The sequence below is a fragment of the Melopsittacus undulatus genome, chromosome 9, assembly GCF_012275295.1.
Source record: "Melopsittacus undulatus isolate bMelUnd1 chromosome 9, bMelUnd1.mat.Z, whole genome shotgun sequence".
In the NCBI taxonomy this organism is placed as follows: Eukaryota; Metazoa; Chordata; class Aves; order Psittaciformes; family Psittaculidae; genus Melopsittacus; species Melopsittacus undulatus.
Genome location: NC_047535.1, coordinates 40,323,523 through 40,345,988, shown reverse-complemented (window position 1 = coordinate 40,345,988; position 22,466 = coordinate 40,323,523). Strand labels below are relative to the sequence as shown.

General features: G+C 49.8%; 2 protein-coding genes across 3 annotated transcripts in view; both read right to left on the bottom strand.

The window, feature by feature from the left end:
* Nucleotides 1-22,466, bottom strand: part of LOC115946681 (solute carrier family 41 member 3) — a 64,284-nt gene that overhangs the window by 19,117 nt on the left and 22,701 nt on the right. The window contains exon 1 of one of the 2 annotated variants that reach the window (XR_004549978.1): nt 769-991. The exons of the other annotated variant lie outside the window; for it this stretch is intronic. The gene's annotated coding sequence lies outside the window, so the exon portion shown is untranslated. Of the gene's footprint in view, nt 1-768; nt 992-22,466 lie in introns of those variants that run through there. 2 annotated transcript variants of the gene reach the window in all.
* Nucleotides 3,703-21,458, bottom strand: LOC101868852 (solute carrier family 41 member 3-like). Its single transcript, XM_034065899.1, has 10 exons — nt 21,055-21,458; nt 16,103-16,210; nt 15,256-15,327; nt 11,909-12,053; nt 9,739-9,885; nt 8,735-8,879; nt 8,007-8,086; nt 7,184-7,318; nt 6,277-6,425; nt 3,703-3,887 (listed from the first exon to the last, which is right to left on the bottom strand). The coding sequence occupies exons 1-10, from the start codon at nt 21,247-21,249 to the stop codon at nt 3,720-3,722; spliced, it is 1,344 nt and encodes a 447-aa protein (XP_033921790.1). The 5' UTR covers nt 21,250-21,458; the 3' UTR covers nt 3,703-3,719.

The following is a 22,466-nucleotide window of genomic DNA, read 5'->3' as shown; positions in this document are numbered from 1 at the left end:
AGAAGCCAACGTACTCCAGTGAGATCAGAGCGCACAATATATCCTTGGGAAGCTCTGCCAGCGTTTTGATTTGTAAATCCACTGGCATGAGATGCCCAAACTAGCTCAAATTTTGCATTTCTACTCATGCCCCAAGATGGGGCAGATTCTGGTTGTGGGCACAACGCTGTAAATCCAGCAGCACTGCGTGGAAGTCAGTGGAAGGGTAAATATTCCATCCTTACACCCTCCTCAGAATCTGGCCAGGGAGCACTCAGCTGGGAGTCAATGGTAATCTTTTGCTGCTGGCATGCCTCTCAGCACAGCATCTAAATGCCTTCTAGACCAAAGATTACATTAGGTTGCTTGCAAAGAACTGAAAGCATAAGCTTGCCTCTCAGTAAGACAGGTAGTTAATAACAGCCCTGACCCAGATCTCCTTATCAGCATTTTCTGAAGGAAAGAAACAATACCATGCAACAGGGGAATATGTGGCAGTCTGGTCCCAGTTGCTTCATAGCCGTTGTCATCCAAGTGTTCAGCCAGATACAGTAAAGGAAGCACCCAGTTCAATGCTACAAGTCTGAAAGCCACTCTCCCACTTTAAAAGGAGCCCTTGTGCTGATCTAAGGGAGATGGATAGTGTCTCCCTAGCACAAGAAAAGTCTAGAGCCCTCCTGCTGACTGGTTATAGGACCACATGTACTCAAACCAAACCCATATAGATACTCAAGGTCAGTGAATTAGCCCACCCTCTCACTACAAAGCAGTCTAACCACATGTACCTACCTGAACAGTATCCATTAAGAGGCCAGTAGCTACCATGCCCAAGCCAGACAGAAGGAACGGCAGAAAAACCTGGCTTGCAATGGAGAACGAAGTCTCCGGCAGAAACCCATTGGCCAGCCTGGTCACCTTGCATTTGAACCCTCGTAGCTTCTGACCATGGAAGCACAGTTCCAGTTCTACATTGGTGAGCACCATGGTCAAACACCGAGACCAGGACACCCCACAGATCCTCCTCGTAGGTCTCTTTGCTTCCAGCTACTCCAATGATGCCAAATTGCTTTATCTTCTTCTCCTCCTCCGAGCACGTCCAGAGGGCTGCAGCAAAGGTATCCTCCAAAATGGATTCAGCCGGGTTGACCCCAGGTGGCAGCAAACGGGACGGACCCAATTCCTCTGATTTATATCCCGGGGGGAATTAAAAAGAAGAAAAGAAGATTGTGGAGACGTCTGTGGACGAATAGAAACGAGCCCACACCCCATCCAGCTCCCACCACCTCGGTAAAAACCAGTAAGACCTGCTCAGGCTACAGCACTGAAAGAGTGACAGGTCATGCCAGAATCCCTCAGCGTGCTCAAACGCACTAGTGTCCTTTCTGCTCAGGTTACACTTCTTGTCAGCCCGCAGCTCGCCGTTGATACGATGGTTTAATGTGTAAGCCTGCTGCGAACCAGCCCCGGCTCCCTCACTCCCACCATAAGCAACGTTGAACTTTTCTCACTGTTCCAAGGCCGAGGAGGTGGGCAGTTAACAACCAGGATCGGTTTTGGATTGCCTTGAAGGTGAAGGAAGGTCAAAAGCAACACCAGTTCACGTTCCTCGCGACTGACGATCTGACGCAGGTCTGGAGTTCTGGCCAGTGACACAGCTAAGCATGGTGGTGAGAGAACAATGGGTGTTCTAGAACCTGGTCCTTGTTGTCCCTTCCGTGGTATCCATGGGAATGGAATGGTGGGGCTATGCCAGCCTTACCTCTGAACGACTGGCTTGGGGCGGGGGGAAATAAGCCAGAGAACCCGGAGCCCAGCATGGGCAGGGTGCAGCACAGGTCACCCCATCCCAGCTGGGTCCCACAAGTAGGACACAGATGGCATCTATTACGTGTTCCCATCCGTGTCCTACGTCAACAGTGACAGCCAGAACAAGCCAAGCTCTGCCCAGAAATCCCTTATGAAGGGGTGCACCAGTGCCAGGGCTTTGTTGCAATCACATGGCAGAGGAGCACCAGTGTGCTGGGTATCGGGAATTGGTGCTGGAAGAGGGTGGCTGGCGCCTCCAGTCTGGGGCTTTGGGAGGATATAATAGCACAAATCTGTGCTATTAAAAGAAACCATTTCACGTATCCATGTCCCTGCAGAGGGCCGGGATGTCCTCGGCATCTTTACCTTAAAACCAGCTTTACCCGATTTATGCCAGCAGCAAAAGCATCATAGTCTGGATAAGAGTCTCCGAGGTAGCAGGAACATGCAGCAAGGAGAAAAGACCATGTTGGGGTAGGAGTTATTTGCCAGGACTGCTGGGGCCAGTGCCAAAGAGCTAATAAAGGTTTACAAAACAAAACCCTAAGCTCCAGTTCTTATAATATAAATGTACCTACATCCTCATGCAGCCCCCTCAAACTGGGACTGGCAATCAGCAAGCTTTGCTTTCACTGCAGGCTCCCTCAGTTGCTGCTGTCATTATCACACGTGAGTGTCAGAGCAGAGCTGACAGCAACGGGCTGCAGCCACAGATAAAGCACTGAGGCTTGAGATGGGGAGAACATGTGCCTTGAATGCTGACATCTCCCCCACCATGGAGCTGGTGTGTGGGGTAATTCATCCTTTGTAACACAACAAGGAAGAGGGGCTTACCTTACGTTGTTCCAGGCAGTGCTTCTCCCCACGCCTAGCAGCCTCTTGCTGTTGGGGACCTTCAGCCACGTATTGATCCTATGCAGGGGACTTGGCTTTGCAGCAGCTCTGGGAGACTGGAGCAGCACAGGCAGCAGGGAACCACCCAAGGCCAGGAGGTACCCAACATTGCTCGAACAGATCTGTTTGAGAGCCGGTCCTTGAACAAGGCATCTGTATGGCAGGAGCATGGGGATTTGATCTCCCCATTTCCCTCCTCCAACACATACAAAGCAGATGATTATAGAAGTTGAGATCTAGTGGCATTTGATCCACAACCTCAGCTCCTGAGTCTTGAGCATCTGGAGGACCCTACTGCTTCTTCAATTTCAGTGAATACTGAATATCCAAGCCTCATCCAACCTTAATTCCGACCTGAAAGATGTGAGCTGCAGAAGGCTGCTCTTTTGTTAGGAAACACTGATTTTCCTGAAGCCCCGTTAAAACTGTGTGGTCCAAGCCTGAATGGACAAGAAAGAAGCAAGCAAGCAGGAGGTTCTACCTGTCAAGTTTGAACTAGGAACAGGCGGAGCCATGGCAAGGAAAATCAACCCCCAAATCCACAGCATTACCCTTTTTTTTAACCACTTTGTTCATGTGTGTCCATTTTTAACTACTGGACAATTCATAAACCGTAAAAACAAACCCTTCTATCCCCAAAAAACACTCGATCCAGCTCGTCAGTCAGACAACAGTGACACTGCTGGGGCAGGTATCCCGCTGGACACGAGCCAGCAAGGAGCTCACTGCATCAGATCCTCAGGATCTGTGTGATGGAGATGAGTTTCAAGACCTGGTTCCTCTCCTCCTCCAGGGATGCGCCAGGAAAGGAAAGGAGGGTGAGTAAGGTATTTCCCTTGGTGGAAAGTCAGTCCGATGGAGAGGCTGTGACATCCCCTTGCAGGATCAGATGCAGTGACCTTGGCAGGCTTTGGAGCAGCCTCACAGGCTGTGTCCATGCTAGGACTGAAACCAACCACAAAGCTCCTTTGTTATACATGGTCCAACGCTCTTTATGGCCTGGTGGCTGGACACGTGGGCAGTGGGCTTGGGCCATTCACCTACAAGCCGTGGATAAGCCAAACAAGGTGGAAACAGCCAGCCAGGAGTGCCGTGCCCAGGAAATCCGCCAGGGCAGTGAGGTAGGGAATGGAGAAGTTATCCGGATCCACCTCCTTCCTCCACATCAGGCGCACAAGGACTTCAGTCACATAGAGCAGGATTCCCACCTGGGGAGAAGCAAGACAGGCAGCAGGGTAAGAGCCAGCCTCCCTCAGCTCACAGACAAAACGAGGTGGCCATGGCCAAGGTACCAGAGCTAACAGGGATTGCTGAGAGTTAACACCTTCCCTGGACAGCTGCTGTTTCTCTTTGGGATGGAGCCGCACTGGAATGGGGTAACTGGTTCAAAGCCTTGGGCACTGCACTGCCTGGCATCACTCATAGTGCCACAGCAGCCACGAGTGCAGGGACCACGCTTGAACCACTCACCAGCATCACATGGCCCAAAACAGGAGTGTGGCCACACCAAAAGCATCTCCTAAAGGTACAGTTCCCACTTCCCACACCATGAATGGGAGCACTTCCATTCACAACACCAGAAACAAGGCTGCTGTGAATATGTAGCCCCACAGGGTGAGTTTTCAGACAGACTTTTTCCTTTCATCCTTTTTTTTTCCATTAGAAATTCAGATTGTGTCTACTTTGCCCTTCCTACAAGTCTCAGTGGACAACTGGAATTTGAGGCAGTTTTTACATCAAAGTTATCCCAAGCAGCATTGACTTAGAAAAAGAAACCCATTACTTAGTTTTCATCTCAACAGTTTTTATATCTCTATTGTGATTTCTTTAAATTCCTATTTCATCCCCAATCCTGATAAACACATGGAGGCAAACAAAATACTTTGGTTAAAGATTAAAGACTCCCTCGTTAATTGAATTAAGAAGGGAGAGAGTTTGCACCCCACATCCATGGGAGACCACAGCACAACAGGAACCAAAGCTACAGGCAGCATTTCTAGAGGTGAAAACTGCAAACTGGGAGGGGGGAGAGGGAGGAGGAGAGATGGTGAGGAACAGAATCACAGAAACTAAAGCTGGATGGAAACTCAGGAGTGTTCTATTGACCATTCCCCCGCCTCAAGACAGGATCAAATATGCCCACATCTTTCCTGATGGTCGTTTGTTTAACCTGTGCTAAACAACCCCCAGAGATGGAGATGCCACACTAAGCAATCAGTCCCAAGGCTCTTTTTCCCCGTTCTTGGTTTTCCCCCCAAGGTCTAACATAAATCTGCCTTTCTTTTCCCCATTTAAAACCCATGATTTCATGTTTCCCCCCTGGTGACCACAGGGAAAATGTTATTGTGTCTCTCCCTACAGAAACTTGGGAGTTTCAAGGCTGTTAACCAGATTTTTCTCAAGCCTGTTTCCTTTACACTAGCTAACCCCAGCCCATTCAATCACTCCTCTCAGGTCGTGTTTTCTAGGCCTCTGATCATTCCCTTTGGGCTTCCTCCAGCTGACCCAAACTTCCCCCCTCTCCTTCTTTCTGTCTTCCTTCACAAAGTACAATGGAGGGGAAGACAGAACCAGGCTAGCCCTATTCTACTCCATGGGAATCTTTCGGGGTCAGTGGCATTGCTGGGATTCTGCTCTTCCCCTTATCATTTATCCTGCGTATTTTCATGCTTGGCTCTGGTGAAGGAGTTACCTCGATGCATAAAGAGAAGGATAAATATTTGCCTTGACAACTGTGGCTGTGGGTTGTGCAAAGGTCAAGGAAAACGGATTGTTCACACACACAAGGAATTCCCCCAGACACGAGGCTGCTTGTAAGGCACAGCGAGGAGGCACCTACAAGCTCACCCTGCAAGCTAATGAATCACTGCTGTAAAAGGGCAAGTGAAGTCAGAGCCTCTGCGGGTTCACTCATCAGCCCCATGCGTTTCTGAGTGAGGTGACAAAGTCTACAGGGCAGGCCAAAGAGCAAGAGGGAACAGGCAGAACACTGTGGATGAACTGCCCATTGCTTGCCCATTGACTTCTACTTTTGAAGATAAGCTGGGCTTTCCCTTTGCTTTTGACCCCTATGGCCTTGCCCAGAGGGATCCCTAAGGTCTTCACTGTCATGTGTGAAACTGGTTTCCAAAATGAGTGGGAAAGCAGTGAATAAAACAGTAAAACAATATAAATTACACACATTATTGCTATTGGTGAGAGGTTCATAGCTTCTCACTTGCCTCTGATTGGATGAGCAGGGACAATCTAGAAATAACTGGGGCTTAGAGAGTGACCATGGTAAAACAAAGTACCACCTACAGCAAGAGGAACTTCCTTGCTGAGTATGCCTCTGCACCCTTACTGCAGCGCAGGGGATGATGCCAACTTGTTCCTCATCTCACGTCTGATCCCTTGCTCACGCTAAAGGAACAGTCATGCTCGTGGGGAAATCAGACCCTGGAGTATTACTGGACCCACAGAAGACACATGATGCTTGGTAGGAAGCACACCTGAAATGGTTGGATATGTGAGGTTTCTGTGGGAAGCTCAGCTTGGAGACTGCTTTGTTTTCACCATATATAAGAGGTTCCTTTTGAGTGAGAGTTTGAGGTTTACCTGCAGCAGAGCAGCCATCAGATAGAACATCACAAACGGGAAGGACAGAGACACGTGGCCTCCGTGCAGCAGGCGGATAGTGTAGAGGAACACGAGGTGCCCTGGAAGAGCCAGGAAGAACAGGACTCGCGCCGACCGGGAATTCACTTCTGCAGAGGACACAGACAGAAAAAGCGATGACAGCAGCTGCCTATTTTACTGCACAGACTTGGGGCTGTTCCCTCCCACCAACCACATTGCTAACGCCTTCTCTAGATCACACAGCAATCTGGAGCACCTGCAGTATCAGCCCAGCAGCTTTGTCTGTCACTGAAGCTATGTGCCACAGACGCGCACCATCCTGACCCACTCCCTTATCAACACCCAGCTGCTCTCTGCCTCCCACTGCTTCCGCTCTGCCTTGCTGTAACCGCCTTCCCCAGTTTTCAGTGGGTTTGAGCAGTGACTTCCAACCTGGCAGGCAAAATCGAGAGGAGCCTGCAATCTAAGAAAACCAACAGACCCAAATCTCCTTGTGCTGATGCTTTGGTTTATCCCCTAGTGAAGATGAATGGATGGAGGCACTGCTTGTTTTCAGCAAGGTTATGCGCTGGTCGTCCCCCCGTCCACAGGTGATGGCTGCCCGTGGTTAAAATGACTTTCTGTGAGATCAAATCTGAGACGCTTTTTCAGTTGCTTTCCTTAGTGCTCCCTAAAGGCCAGTTTCTCTGCACACCAGTAAGCAAGTGTACCGCAAGCATTTTCCAACTGCAAAGATGTTCCCTCTCCAATGTGAGAATCTTCCCTGTAAGGGGGAAAAGGAGTTCTGCCTTTGAAACCCACTTAGTCCTTCATCAACCAGGCTTGATAAAGGAGCTATTTGTGATGACAGGCCTTGAGGCATGGACACCTAAGGTTCAAGGTCTACCTGAGGAGAAGAATATGGTGCACGGGTTGGGCCAATTCTGCCTCATCTTGTATGGCAAAACTCCAGGCTTGCTCCATAAGTGCAGGAATGTGGAAATACGGCTGGCCTGGATGGCAACCAGGCTCCCTCCAACACCTGTCAGGACAAAAAGCAGTAAGCCTCTCAAGCACCTTCCCTGCAGCTGGAAACATCAGTCTAAAACCTAGCCCAAGGGGAGTGGGTCTGCATTCACAAACCAGTTCACTGCGAGCAGCAGTGAAAATCACAGTGAGTGATTATATGTCTGTCTGAAGGCAGCTAACAGACTTTGTTAAATGAGAAGGAATCATAGGAGAATGAATTAGAGGCCAAATATGTTAGGTAATTAAAAGGAAATTAATTCCTTCCCGACTGATTAATTCTAGCAAACATGAAAAAGCACCTATGCTTTCCTAGCAGAAAATAGAGGGATGATGATCTATGGAGCAAACCTCCGTCACCCTCAGTTATTTGCAGGGTAGAAACGACACAGAAAACACAACAGTGATGTTTGATGTTATGAAAGGTATCAACGTAGCTCTCAGACACAACTAGCAGATGCTCTTAACCTTTCCCACAGCTCTGCCAGTATTTTTCAGCCCTGCCTCCTATTTTGCTCCAGAGACACTTGGAGACATCAATAAGTAGGGATGTAATGGGGATGAGCAGCTTCACTTCCACTGTGATGGGAGCAGGGATTTGAACACAGACCTTTGTGCTGGGGCAACAGTAGATAACAGAAACCTTGGGGAGGAGGGGAAGGTATAAACGAGAGCATGCATATAACCCCCCCTGCCCAACCTACCGTTCATCACAGGTGTGAAAACTGCCATGCCTTCAAAGTTTGGGTTAGTTACAGTTTTGTCCAAGATAAGCCCACCGATGCTGTTAAAAAAGGACAGGCAGTGAGAATGGATCAATCCCCCATCCCAGTGCAATTCCTGATCCTATTCACCATTTACTCCTTTACAGCTCACTTTTCACCAGCAAATAGCCTTACAGCTTTTGTAAATGGCACATTAAGATCACGAAGACCTTGGCTCATCCCTTGAGCAAAACTGACAGTAGCCAGGGAAGCTCTAGCATCCTTCCACCAGTTTTGCTACACCTCTATCCTGCTCTTATCAGTTCCATTGCATTCTCTCCCGGACCTCAGCTGGGTCTGAATGATGTAGCACAGGGGAATGAACTACCTGGCTCCACATTCACCAGCCTTCTGTCACTACAGCTGGATAAAAATTAGGTAGAAGTCTATTTGTGACAGTCATCCTCTCCCTTTTTCGGACTCCTGGCTTGCACCCACATGGTTCACCGGTGTGTGAGTGAGACTTAGAATGAGGACTTGCTTTTTCCAGTCATCTGGGGGCTCCATATCTACCTTGCAGCCTGTTGGAGGCTGTCCATGGCTGAGGACCACTGCACAAATACCCTTGCGCTACCCCTTCCAGTTTCACTTTGATGGCTTTCTAAAGGAGCACAGGGTCTCTGCTGTGGGCACAAACACGTGGGCTCAGGAGCAGCTCCTTGGCTTACCTGCTGATGATCATAGCAACAATGACCGGCAGCCATCCAGATTTCAGGACTTTGGCAACGGAAGGACTTCGCTTGGCGGCACAAACCCAGAAAGGGGTCATGACGATGAATACAGCACAGACCAGAGGAGGAAGCCATGTCATGTCTGGTAAGAAAGACATCTTGCATTAAATTCCCATTAAAAGCTTGCCCAAATCCTACTGCACAAAGTCTGCAAGGAAGTCAGACTCAGTTACATTAGCATAAAAATCACAGGAACCAAGATATTCCCCCCAAACCACCTTCCTCCACCACAGAGATCCATAAGGAATCCCTGAACCTCGCTGCTAAAGGATGTTGTTTGTAAATCAGCAGGATTCAAAGCAAGTTATATTGGAAGATGACAAGTCTCCAGTTCTATCTGGCCTGTCCCTTACTGCACACTAGGAGGGAACTGGATTTATTCAAGCACCACCAGCAGTGCCTTCCCCCTACCTGCTTCACTTCATGCTCCCAATGACCTGGTGCCTATGTGCTGAGTATTTGCCGGCCCATGAGTCTATTTAAAGTACCCTGAAAACATCACAAATGTTCTCTGATCACAACCATAGATGTTGTCACCTTGTTCTGCCATATGCTCCCTGGGAGATGCTATCAGAGGCACAGTGATTGAAAGACAAACCGGCATTACAGAGGCAGGGGTGATGGCATCATGGAAAAAAACCTGTTCCAATGCACCTCTGAAACTCCAGGAGGACGGAAGAGACTCATGGGCCTCTCCCTGTTCCAAAGCTACGCAATATATGTTGGCCATTTCTTTGACACATCCCAGTTGTGTTTCTTAGGCTCTGCCTTCCCTCTTGCTCCTAAAAGAGAGCCTGGAAAGGCATCTTTGGACATTTTTCTACCCCAGTGGCAGCCCCCATCCCGGAACATCCCAGAAATTCCCTGCAGCAATTTTACAAGGATTCACACACACACACCCCACCACCCCTTAAGCTGCAAACTGCTGCTAAACACTGTACCTATGCATTCGAAGAACAAACTGCTGAATGCCGACAGCACCCAAAGCGTTATCAAGTCTCCAAGGCTGGCTGCAAGGGGTGTGGCAACATTGTCTGGATTGATCCCAGCTTTCCTGGCTCCAGTGATCACACCAATCATCAGCAGACCTAGGAAAGACACAGAGCAGGCATCAGAGAACACATCCCACTGCGTTCCACCCCAGAGCTGCCCTTCTGCTTCCCAAAAGGATGCAGGGTGTGGGAAAAGCAAGCAGCACGTTGCCGTAGCAGTACCACACAGCAGGAGATTGGACATCCCCAAGAACTCATCCTCCTGCTGTCACCAACCTGCAGAGCGTGGCTCTGCCTCAGCGGCCCACAGGCACACAAGCAAATTCCAGGCAGCAAAGGAGATGCCAGCAGGCAAATGGAGAACCTCCCCTCCTGAGCAGCTTAATCTTTGCTGCCTTGAAGCAGGAGCAGGCATGAAACACACTCATAGATAAGCACACAGCACCCCTGGTGCCATCCCCTGCTCTGGATTCCACAGCACAATGATGTTCTCCACATTAGACCAAAGTGTCTCTCAGTTTGAACCACCAAGGAGCAACGATCTCCCTTACAGTTGCCTGACTCAGCCTTACAGCCCAGCCATCAGACCCAGACTCATGTCTTTGGGGCTGCTTTCATTTGCACTGGGTGGATGCTGATGCTGTGAGCAGCTCCAGAGTTAAGGGCTTATGGAGGTGTCCCACATCACTTCTTTTTCCCTGTCCTCTGAGCTGCACCTGGAAAACTCCACTGCTCTTCAGCACTGTAGGAGAGGAGGAAAGCTTTGCTTGCCCAGGTAACTTAAGGAGAACAAACCCCAAACCCTGATGACCCTCTGGGAATTCCTCAGCCAGCCACCTGCAATAAACCCTTCCTGGCCATTCCCCACTGCTGTGTGACTGGCAAGGGCAGCCTGAGACACATGACAACTCCTCAGTGTCCTTTTTGCGCCTGATAGGATGCACCAAAGGCAGCCTGAGAAACGGAATCGTGGAATCATAGGTGGTGGTTCCTCCAGCCCACACCCTCTCTGTGCCTTGTTCTCACGGAACCACCAAACCTGAGCATGCACAGGAGCATCAGCTCTCCCATAAGGAATGCCACTTATGCATCTTCCTGTTACAACATCCCCATACAGAAGCACACCCTCACACAGCGTGGCATTATCCACAGAAGCCTTCCCAGAAGCCTCTCCATAGCACAGTTCACGCTGCTTCCCTCCTTGGCCATAAAAACAACAGCTTCCCATCACGCACACACACATCCAGGGAAGCAACTAACGCTGGCTGAAAGGCTGGGCTGGTGCAGCAGCAAAGCCTCTGTGCATCACACCGAGCAGGGAGACTGAAGGGAAGGCTTTAATGAAAGCTGAGCTGCTGTTTTTTTCTTTCAACAACAGCCTCATTCCATGTTTTTCATCAAAGGCATCTACAATCGCCCTTTGACTCCAGCTTCAGGATATGCACTTGCTCTAACTTGTCCCTGTCATTTAGAAGACTTGCTGCATCCCTCTCACCCAGCTCCCTCTATTCAAGGTATCATGCTGCCCTCGTATGGCAGACCTACAAACTGATCTTCCTCAGGAGACAGCAGCTCCCAACCATCCACCCCATCGGCTTCCAAGGGGAATAGCCAGAGGAATGGATGGCTCAGAGCTTGTATCAGACAAGCCACAGGGATGGCCACAGTCCTCCGCATGGCACTGGGTGACCCAAGGCCATCTCAAGATAGGTGACCCATCTCCATCTCTCTGGAGCTGTTTTAGACTCTCAGTACTCTGCTTTCTGCATAAGCATTAGTTCACTCTCCCCAGAAAGGGACAGATAGCTAACTTGTCACCCAAGACATATAGAGAAAGTGTGTGCATGTGTATGTGCACCCACAGATTGTCTGTGGCATTTCCCTGTGTGTGTCAGGTGAAGTGGGACATTCTGACTGCTGCTGTGGATGCCAAGAGACCAATAAGAAGAGAAACAAAGGCAGGATGCTGAGGAGGTAAAAGCAGCAGACCTAGGACCAGTGTTCCCTGCATCCCTCCTCCTTGTGCTGGACCAAAGGGATGTCAGCTGGGCCTCCCTGGCAGAGGGGACAGCAATACCTGAGTGCTGCATATTGGATCTGAGGAAACAGAAGGACTCACCAAGGCAAAGTGCAGCTAGGAAGGCCGTGAGGACACTGCTGGCACACAGCACAGCAGCATGGCTCACATCCACAGAGCCCTTGGAGATGGCTTCCAGGATCACAGCAGCCAAAGCAGCCAGAAGTCCAACCACAGTGGCCTGGAGCTGGAGACCAAAGACAGCCGGTAAGGAACCATCTGCATCTTACAAGGGCCTGCAGGGATAGGACAAGGGGAGTGGCTTTAACCTGCCTGAGGGGAGACTGAGATTGTGATAAATGGAGTCTGTTCAATCAAACTGGTCTTACAATTTGAGAGAATTATATTGTAAAAATTTAGAACACTTTTTGTAAACTTAGAATATTGCTTAAATAAAACCAACTGAAACAAGATTGTAACCGTAGGCATTGTAATAAAAGAGAGAATGCTTGTTAATCAAATCATGCTTATGCTAGTAAAAAAAAAAACCAAAACAACGGATGTTGACCGTAAACAGATAAGGAATAGGCCTTTTATCAGCCACAGACATCCGGTAACGTAAAGAATACTTGTGCAAGCTCTGTATTTTTGCATGACATAATGAATCACCATTTGTTAAGGGAAGGTCACAAGACAATTACAAGAGAAAGACTTGGGGCCTTCATCCCAGCGACCACCGGGAGGCAGGAAAAGACCCCCTAACAACAGACTGGTGCAGACACACAGTACACCAGGGAAGGACACGTATATTGGAAGTAAAGGACTATAAGAACCACAACATCAATGAAGGGGTTGCACGCTGTTGGCGGAGCGGAGACTCCCCAGCCGCCCAGTGCTGTTTTGCTTACTATTGCTTGCTTAATAAATTGATTCATTTCAAATAGCCTGTCTCTGCTCCTTATTGAGACTCACTTATAACAAGATAAGTTCTTAGGCAGAAGCTCTTCCCTGTGAGGGTGCTGAGGCACTGGGACAGAGTGCCCAGAGAAGCTGTGGCTGCCCCATCCCTGGCAGTGTTCAAGGCCAGGTTGGACACAGGGGCTTGGAGCAGCTGCTCCAGTGGAAGGGGTCCCTGCCCATGGCAAGGGTTGGAGCTGGAGGAGCTTTAAGGTCCCTTCAACACAAACCGAGAGCTGGGCAGACAGCACGGCAGGGGGTGGCACAGGGATTTCCCCCCCAAAGGCTCAGGAGGGGTTCAGATGGACTCGATAACGTGGGGATCAGCCCAGGTCTCCAACCCCTGGGTCTGCCTCCTCCTTGTCTCCTCCAAAGAGCTCTTCCATGTCCCTGCAGCACAGCAGGGCTGCTTCTACAGAAGAATGGCTTCCTGGGAGCCTGCTTCTGCAGCATCATCCACCTGCCCCCACAGGACAGCCAGTGCCCCAAGGCTTGGCTCTACTGCAAGGTATGCCCTGGTGTGAGCCAAGGGAGCTCCCTCTCCTAATGAAATAGGGGAATACTAAGATTTAAAACTTGTTGCTGGTTGGGTAATAAGTCTTGATTTGCATTATTAATGTAATTAGTGATAATATACCTTATCCTCATTGTGAGCGCAACTGAAGGGTTAACAAAGTGCAGGACTCAAGGCTCATGAAGTTAGGGACATTTGTAACTCTTGAGGTAAGCTCAGCCAATCCAAGGAGAGACTGAGCCCGCGCAAAAGAACACAACCGGCTGAGACCGGCTTTGTGGTCTGGCCACGATCCAAGGAGCAACTGAGCCTGCGGGAGACTGGCGGTGAGCAAGAGGATCCGTTAGCCTTCATCCCTACCACCAGCACCAGAAGGCACTGCGCAAGCGCAGTAGGAGGAGTTTTATGGCAATATTCATTATCATACCAAGCGGGGACAGACTATGAATATGTATAGCGGTCTCATGAATATGTAACCACAACGCTATATATAGAGGATAAACGGGCTGCACCGCTCACGACTTTCCTGGGACAACCTAACATACAACCTTACTGTCTGATTGGTTGTAAAGCCCTTTCACTGCACGTCAGGCCGGCCCCTCGCGGTCAGAGCGGGGCCACGGCTGCGTTGCTCCCCCAGGCTGCCAGGGCTGCCCTCGAGGCCCTGTTCCCTTGCAGCCCCTGTCCGCGATGGGCAGCCTGTTACAGGTGCTGGTGTGCAGTGCCGGCACTGTCGGCATCCAGGAGCTGCACAACATCTTCAAGGCCTGGCCTTGGCACAGGGTCCCCTTGGCAGTGACCTCCGGCTTGAGTGGTGCCCGCCCCACCATCCCCTGCCTGCAGGCTGCTGCCAGAACCCCCTCAGCTCCAGCGCACCCTGCTCCTCGCCCACTGCCTGTACTGCACAGCCCTCCAGACGCAGCTGCCTGTCTGCAAAGGGGAGCCCAGCCCTGGGGCTCTCCCCCTGCCGCTTCACGGGCCATATCCCAGAGCCCCACCACAGGTCCCCAGGGCTGGGCCACCCCAAAGCCTCGGGAGCCTCAGGGGAAGCGGGTGCAGGGAGGGACCTTTTCTGAGGGGCGGTGAGTGCACAGCAGCAGGGCAGCAACTGCAGCGGGATGTGCCCAGAGGAGCCCCATAACTGGCAGTGTTCAAGGCCAGGTTGGACACAGGGGCTTGGAGCAGCTGCTCCAGTGGAAAGAGTCCTTGCCTGTGGCAGAGGTTGGAGCAGAACGAGCTTTAAGGTCCCTTTAACCCAAACCATTCCATGATTCTATGATCTGCTCCCAGGCAGTCCTGGCTCATCGTTGCCACAGAGCAAGGCAGACAAAGCCTTGCAGAGATGCTGATTGCTTCTGTATGTAGCAGCATCTCTGCAAGGCTCCACTAGATTAAACCTAAAATCCTGACAAAAGTTTGGAGGAAAGCGCTGGATGCCTGTGAAAGGCAGATAAAACACTTCAGCAAAGGACACTGAGGCCACCAGCAAAGGAATAGCTCTGGTCAACACAGAAATGGGCTCCCCAGCAACAGCACTCCAAGCAGGCTGAAAGCTGTGGAAGGGGATAAGGGAAAGCACACAGACATGTATTGCAAGCCCTGTAACCTCTAGGCTGGTTGCTGGGGTTTAACACACAGAAAGACCTACAAGAGGCTCATTTATCCCATCCCCCCCAAAGCTGATTCCCAAACACTGCCAGTAAACGACAGGCTTTATCTAGGGGCTGTTGTGAAACAGGGATAGTGCCACAGCTGCCCCTGCAAAAGGACGGGTTTTCACCCTTTCACTTTGGCCACAAAGTGAATTTCTGTGGATTTCTGGATGTGTTTTGCAGTGAAACTGCAAGCTTTGAGGTCAGCTCCTAGGCTCTGCTTGGCTCTGGTGAGGATATCAGCCCCAAACAGCTCTGGATCCAGCTGAGAAGAGATGCTGTTGGGCTGCAGTGTAGCAAGAAGGAAAGAGCCTGCAGTGACTCACCTGGATTAGGGCTAGATTGCAGGTGATGATTTCCCATCGGTCATCAGGATCATCCATCTGTCCGGCGTTAGCCTGGGAGCCAAGAGAGACACTGAAAACCTGCTCCTGTGGCACAGGTCTCTGCTGAAGGCAGTTTCCCCCTATCCCTGTGGGAAAGGGGCTGCTAAAGCCAGAGAGGTGAGTGCAGGCCAGCATTTCCCAGCACATCCTTCTTGACACATCTCCATTACGCTCCAGCCCAGTGTCCCGGGGGCATCAGAGGCTCCCATGGAGGTGCAGGGCACCCAGCTACAAGTGGAGGAGGCATATCCACCACATCCCACACAGGCCAAAACCTGAACAAATTAAACCATTTTCCCTCTTCCATTCCTCATTCATTGCTCTGTTAAGCTCCCATTTCTCCCAAGACATGCAATACAAACAACCCAAAGTCAACAAAACTGCTATAGAAAACAAGAGAGATCCAATACAGGGTAGCAAAAGCTACTGCAGGTCCCAAGAAGCCTTGTTCTGATCCCCCCAAGGGTCTTTCAAGGATCTATACACACAGAGAAGCAAGCCAGTACCGAAGCTGACAGTAAGGGAGCTCTGGCTTTGTCTCCTTCATGTGCCACAGGGCCCCAGGGATGAATTCACCTTCAGAGCACAGCTGGGGATTCTCCGTTCCAGTTCCAAAATGAGGGCACACACATTATTTGAACCCTCACACCCCACTGGTTTCTGCCTAGCAGAAAAGGGCACATCTCACCCACACACTGTGCTTACACAGAAGCAGCATCTCCCGATGTCCTCTGCTAACCCCCCCCCACCACACACACAGCACCACCATCACCCTGTTAACACTCACAGCAGTAGAGAGCCTGGATGCCAGCGTCATCTCCAGGTTTCCCTTCAGGCCAAGCAAGGCAGGAACCAGGATAAAAATTTCCGTAATTGTCTGGAATACCGGCCAGTGCTGGAAGAAAACAAGGGATCGACCTCAGTTTGTGATGCCAACCAGTCCAGTGCTGCTGCTTCAAAGGGGAGCGGGTTCCTCTCTCACCACCTCCTCTACCAGTGTCTGCTGGGCACACGGGGCAGATGCTGCATTTGGGGCGTGAAGGAAGGAATTCTTAGCTTGCAAAAGTCTTTCTGAACCCTTGCACGGCAAAGCCCCATCCTGACGGCAGGAACTTGCTTCCTGAAGGCAGCAGATCTTGGAAAGTCCCGCATTAAAAATGTACCTTTAGCATCAGCCAAGAACACCACGAAAAGTCATTAGGGTCCATAAGCCAAACGAAATACAGCGTGTTCTCCATCCTTTGGACTGACAGTAGATACAGGAACCCCTGTGGCTATCCAGGCCCATTAACACAAAGATCTGGAAACCATCTAACAACAAGAAGTTGTGTCTGTCTTGTCTTACCACACTTCTAACTGAGCAGCTATGACTGGTAGTGGGAGGGAAGGGGATTTTTCCTATCTCTTCTCCACACGCAGTTTCCAAATCTTCCTGTTACCAAGCATGCTCCCAGCACAGCCCGAAAAAGGATTTGGAATTAAGATATACCATAAGCTTGAAGTGCTGGGAAAATATCTCCATTATCATCCCTCCTCTGAAGCCGAGCTGCACAAAGCTGTGGAACCAGCTGCAGCCCTAGCAATGATCTGAAACCTTAAGAAACAATGTTGATTAACACACGTCCTCCCTCACTGATCTACCATACAGTGCCTTGGAAGGTTATTTATTCACCCCTTATGCATTCATGGATGTTGGCAAAGTCGCACTGTAACCAGAGAGGTTGACATCAGGATGAAATCACAGTAAAACCAACTAGCCCAGCATCTAAGAGCAGAATACAAGAAGAAAGGAGCAGATCTAATAGCCAGAGCAGAGATACATCCAACCTATCCTTATCTCCACCAGGGCTTAAATTCAGGTGCATAAAGCAAGAATCTACATGCATGACAAATAGACCAGATCATTCTCTACTGAGCCAGTGGGGTTTTCTGCCCACTTAGCACTGTTCAAAGGATTTCCCCTTCAGGTACAATTCCAATCCCTCCAACCCCTGTGCCCTCCTGGGGCAAACACTTCCATAGTTTAGCTGCAGGAGATAGGAAGGATCAAGGTGTTCATTCATTCTGTCACTGGCTAGTATCACCCAATGGTCTCAAATCCTGGTGGGAAAATGAACAACAGATCCCTGCCCACCTTTCTCCACATCCATTGGGATTCTATAAAAATCCAGGGGGTTGGTTAGTCTAAATGTTAACACGTTCAGCTGTTGGGAAACACAAACAAGGTGCAACAGGCCCGTGTTTTGCTCTGGCTGTGCCATGCATGGGAAGCTCACAGCTTCCTCCAGAGTCAGCATGAATGAAAGTGGGGCTGAGCGCCAAGCACGTGGTACAAGACACTCCTCAGGGATGCAGATAACGGGCAAAACATGGTTGTCAAAAGAAAAAGGCACATTTCCTGGCAGCGATGACCTGGAAATAGGCAGGGTTCAAATAGGAAGTTTCAGCTTATGTGGTGTGTTTTTAGGGGGACTCTGCCTTACATGTAATTACAGTGAAAAGCTTTGAATGACTAATAGAGAATCACACAACTGTACTAATAAAACCAGCTGAGTTAAGTGCCTCCGCTTGAGTCTCATCAGTGACTCATCAAGAGCCTAAGGAGAGATTCATAATGATTTATACCCCAGTAGCCAGGACTCCACTGTGTTAGAGACTGCAGAAGTACAGGATATGCAGATGATCCCTGTGCCATCCCTTTGCAGCACTGTCAGCTTGAGGAGCGGATGAATGAGGCAGGTCAGAGCTGTGCATCTGCCTCAGTGATGGCAGTTGGGTTAAGCCTAGGCTGCATCTCTGTCCTTTGAGATGAAAACTGGCCTAGGAGGCATGGAAACATACCCTGCAGCATTGCAAACCCACACAGGGACACTGAAAACCTTTCCCACTTCATGTCCCCATAATGGATTAAAGCCCTGAAGCTCAGCTCTGAAGAAACCTGGTTGCCCCGTAACCCACTGCAGTTGGTACCCATGCAAGGTGGATCTGCTCAGGGGGTCCCACAGAGGAGGAGAGGCTGTGATGCACTGGGACAGGCTCTCCAGCTGCAGTCTAGCCCTGCTGTCCCTCTTTACGCTGCCCTCACAGTCCCTGCCATGTCCTGCTACCTCTCCAGTGCATCCATCCATCCAGCCATGGCTGCAGCTAAGAAAGCTCACAGGTTTTCCATTGCCCTGAACAACATAAAGATCACAAGATCCTGGACCAAAAAATAAGCAATTCAAAATCCTTTTCAATGCTAATCATCTCATGGGCTTCTATCAAAGGACAAGGATCTCTTCTATCTGTGACTTTTACTTGGACTATGTCCCAAATGTGGACTATGTGGAAGAGGAGAATGAGAGGGAAGCTTTCTTCCTGAAGCTGAAATCTGATCATCCAGCTTCAAGCTGATTCTTCACCTTACTGTAAAAGACTGGGCCAAACACTGGCAGAGCCCTGCGAGGTCTCCAGCAATGCCAGCCAGCCCGGAATCCGGATGGACCAGCTGGCCAAGGATCACTGGAGCAGAAGCGGAAACATCCAGACCCATGCCATGCTCCCAGCCCTGCAGAGAGACTGCATCACCTGCACAACCAGGGAGACAATTTGCAAATGGCTGTTTCTTTGGGCACTCTTTTATCACAGTAGGAGACACCCAGGTTTGAACCTTGGAGTCAGCTGGGCCACACAGATCTCTCCTGTGATTTTGGTTGGGGTGTTTTTACACACTAACACAAATGGTTTCTGGTTTCATTCCAGGACTGATTAGAAACTGCTAAAACCCTGATAGTTTGATAGGATACAGACAATTTCCACTCTGCTCTTGACAACATCAGCCTTGTACTTCCAGCACAGAACTGTGTTATTTCAAGACATTTGGTATGTAACAAAACAAGGGCAGCACCATTAAACTCACACATATGCTCTAGATACCATCCTAAGCTTGTCCATGTATCTCCCTGCCAAAGGCAGACATGGAGCCACCTAAGAATGTTTTGGAGTGATTGCGAATAAGGAAAGCATTCCTCAGCCAGACCATCCCCTGGAAAATGGGCAAATCACAGACTCCCGGACTAGAAAAACCCATAGTTTCAGCACATGAACCCTCATGATTATCAATATGAGCCTTATGGTACCTGGCCTCAAGCAAACAAACTTAAGTCTCAGGTTTTAGTTGGGCAGGACAGTGAATTCCTGGCTCTTACAGGAAGAAAAGCTGAGAGCAGGCAGCTGAAAGGCAAAAAGGCACAGAAACATGATCCAAGCCTTTAAAGGCCAATACCCCTGGGTATTCCCAGCTATGGGACTGGTTTTAAATATGGGGTTGTTGACACCATGGCAGCTTCCCTCGCTAACATCTCTCCTTATGCCAGCTGCGACTCTCAGTGCACCAACTCCCTCCTCTGGGAGCTGAACTCAGTGACTGATGGCTTCTAGTTCAGTATAGCTGGAGACACGGTCACCAAAATACACACTTCCTATGCTTGTGCTTCGTGCATGACCCCATTTGTAAGAGTCTAGTGAACAAATACATAAAGCAGACTGCTCTCTGGTATTTAAAGGACACAGGCAACGTAGGTACACGCAGCTCGTGTTTTCCATCACTTCAGATACAGTCACAGGGCCCAATTCTTGGCAAGCGCATCTAGTTTCTTTTAGACAAAGCCCTATTCACCTGCCAAGGTTTGGGTATGTCCTATGTCTGTATCCTTCTCTGAGGTAACTGCTCACTGTTAGCACAACATCCTGGGTAGTCTGAGAACCTCTGTAATGCTGCAAGACAGGTCTGTGCCTAAACACAGCACAAGGTGGGGACGACAAACACAGCGTGTGCCACTCCGCTTAACCCTTCTCTATAGTCCTCATATTCCCTTTAATTTAGCTTCTCTGCTTCCTTTGTTTCTTCCAACACAAGAAAAAACAGCAAGGTATTGTCTTTCCAAACACTCAAGTAGCCATATTTAGCTCCCGCTGTGCTACTAATGCCAGAGAAGCCAACGTACTCCAGTGAGATCAGAGCGCACAATATATCCTTGGGAAGCTCTGCCAGTGTTTTGATTTGTAAATCCACTGGCATGAGATGCCCAAACTAGCTCAAATTTTGCATTTCTACTCGTGCCCCAAGATGGGGCAGATTCTGGTTGTGGGCACAACGCTGTAAATCCAGCAGCACTGCGTGGAAGTCAGTGGAAGGGTAAATATTCCATCCTTACACCCTCCTCAGAATCTGGCCAGGGAGCACTCAGCTGGGAGTCAATGGTAATCTTTTGCTGCTGGCATGCCTCTCAGCACAGCATCTAAATGCCTTCTAGACCAAAGATTACATTAGGTTGCTTGCAAAGAACTGAAAGCATAAGCTTGCCTCTCAGTAAGACAGGTAGTTAATAACAGCCCTGACCCAGATCTCCTTATCAGCATTTTCTGAAGGAAAGAAACAATACCATGCAACAGGGGAATATGTGGCAGTCTGGTCCCAGCTGCTTCATAGCCGTTGTCATCCAAGTGTTCAGCCAGATACAGTAAAGGAAGCACCCAGTTCAATGCTACAAGTCTGAAATCCACTCTCCCACTTTAAAAGGAGCCCATGTGCTGATCTAAGGGAGACGGATAGTGTCTCCCTAGTACAGGAAAAGTCTAGAGCCCTCCTGCTGACTGGTTATAGGACCACATGTACTCAAACCAAACCCATATAGATACTCAAGGTCAGTGAATTAGCCCACCCTCTCACTACAAAGCAGTCTAACTACATGTACCTACCTGAACAGTATCCATTAAGAGGCCAGTAGCTACCATGCCCAAGCCAGACAGAAGGAACGGCAGAAAAACCTGGCTAGCAATGGAGAACGAAGTCTCCGGCAGAAACCCATTGGCCAGCCTGGTCACCTTGCATTTGAACCCTCGTAGCTTCTGACCACGGAAGCACAGTTCCAGTTCTACATGGGTGAGCACCATGGTCAAACACCGAGACCAGGACACCCCACAGATCCTCCTCGTAGGTCTCTTCGCTTCCAGCTACTGCAATGATGCCAAATTGCTTTATCTTCTTCTCCTCCTCCGAGCACGTCCAGAGGGCTGCAGCAAAGGTATCCTCCAAAATGGATTCAGCCGGGTTGACCCCAGGTGGCAGCAAACGGGACGGACCCAATTCCTCTGATTTATATCCCGGGGGGAATTAAAAAGAAGAAAAGAAGATTGTGGAGACGTCTGTGGACGAATAGAAACGAGCCCACACCCCATCCAGCTCCCACCACCTCGGTAAAAACCAGTAAGACCTGCTCAGGCTACAGCACTGAAAGAGTGACAGGTCATGCCAGAATCCCTCAGCGTGCTCAAACGCACTAGTGTCCTTTCTGCTCAGGTTACACTTCTTGTCAGCCCGCAGCTCGCCGTTGATACGATGGTTTAATGTGTAAGCTTGCTGCGAACCAGCTCCGGCTCCCTCACTCCCACCATAAGCAACGTTGAACTTTTCTCACTGTTCCAAGGCTGAGGAGCTGGGCAGTTAACAACCAGGATCGGTTTTGGATTGCCTTGAAGGTGAAGGAAGGTCAAAAGCAACACGAGTTCACGTTCCTCGCGACTGATGATCTGAGGCAGGTCTGGAGCTCCCTCAGTTACTTCTGTCATTATCACACGTGAGTGTCAGAGCAGAGCTGACAGCAACGGGCTGCAGCCACAGATAAAGCACTGAGGCTTGAGATGGGGAGAACATGTGCCTTGAATGCTGACATCTGCCCCACCACGGAGCTGGTGTGTGGGGTAATTCATCCTTTGTAACACAACAAGGAAGAGGGGCTTACCTTACGTTGTTCCAGGCAGTGCTTCTCCCCACGCCTGGCAGCCTCTTGCTGTTGGGGACCTTCAGCCACGTATTGATCCTATGCAGGGGACTTGGCTTTGCAGCAGCTCTGGCAGACTGGAGCAGCACAGGCAGCAAGGGAACCACCCAAGGCCAGGAGGTACCCAACACTGCTCGAATAGATCTGTTTGAGAGCCGGTCCTTGAACAAGGCATCTGTATGGCAGGAGCATGGGGATTTGATCTCCCCATTTCCCTCCTCCAACACATACAAAGCAGATGATTATAGAAGTTGAGATCTAGTGGCATTTGATCCACAACCTCAGCTCCTGAGTCTTGAGCATCTGGAGGACCCTACTGCTTCTTCAATT

Excerpts from the sequence above, each read along its gene's own strand:
- LOC101868852 (XM_034065899.1), bottom strand. The coding sequence starts at position 21,249 with ATGGTGCTCACCCATGTAGAACTGGAACTGTGCTTCCGTGGTCAGAAG. Across the intron at positions 9,886-11,908 it reads CCTAGCTGCACTTTGCCTTG|GTCTGCTGATGATTGGTGTG; the intron begins GTGAGTCCTTCT and ends TGTCTTTCCTAG. Across the intron at positions 7,319-8,006 it reads TTTCACACCTGTGATGAACG|GTGTTGGAGGGAGCCTGGTT; the intron begins GTAGGTTGGGCA and ends TTGTCCTGACAG.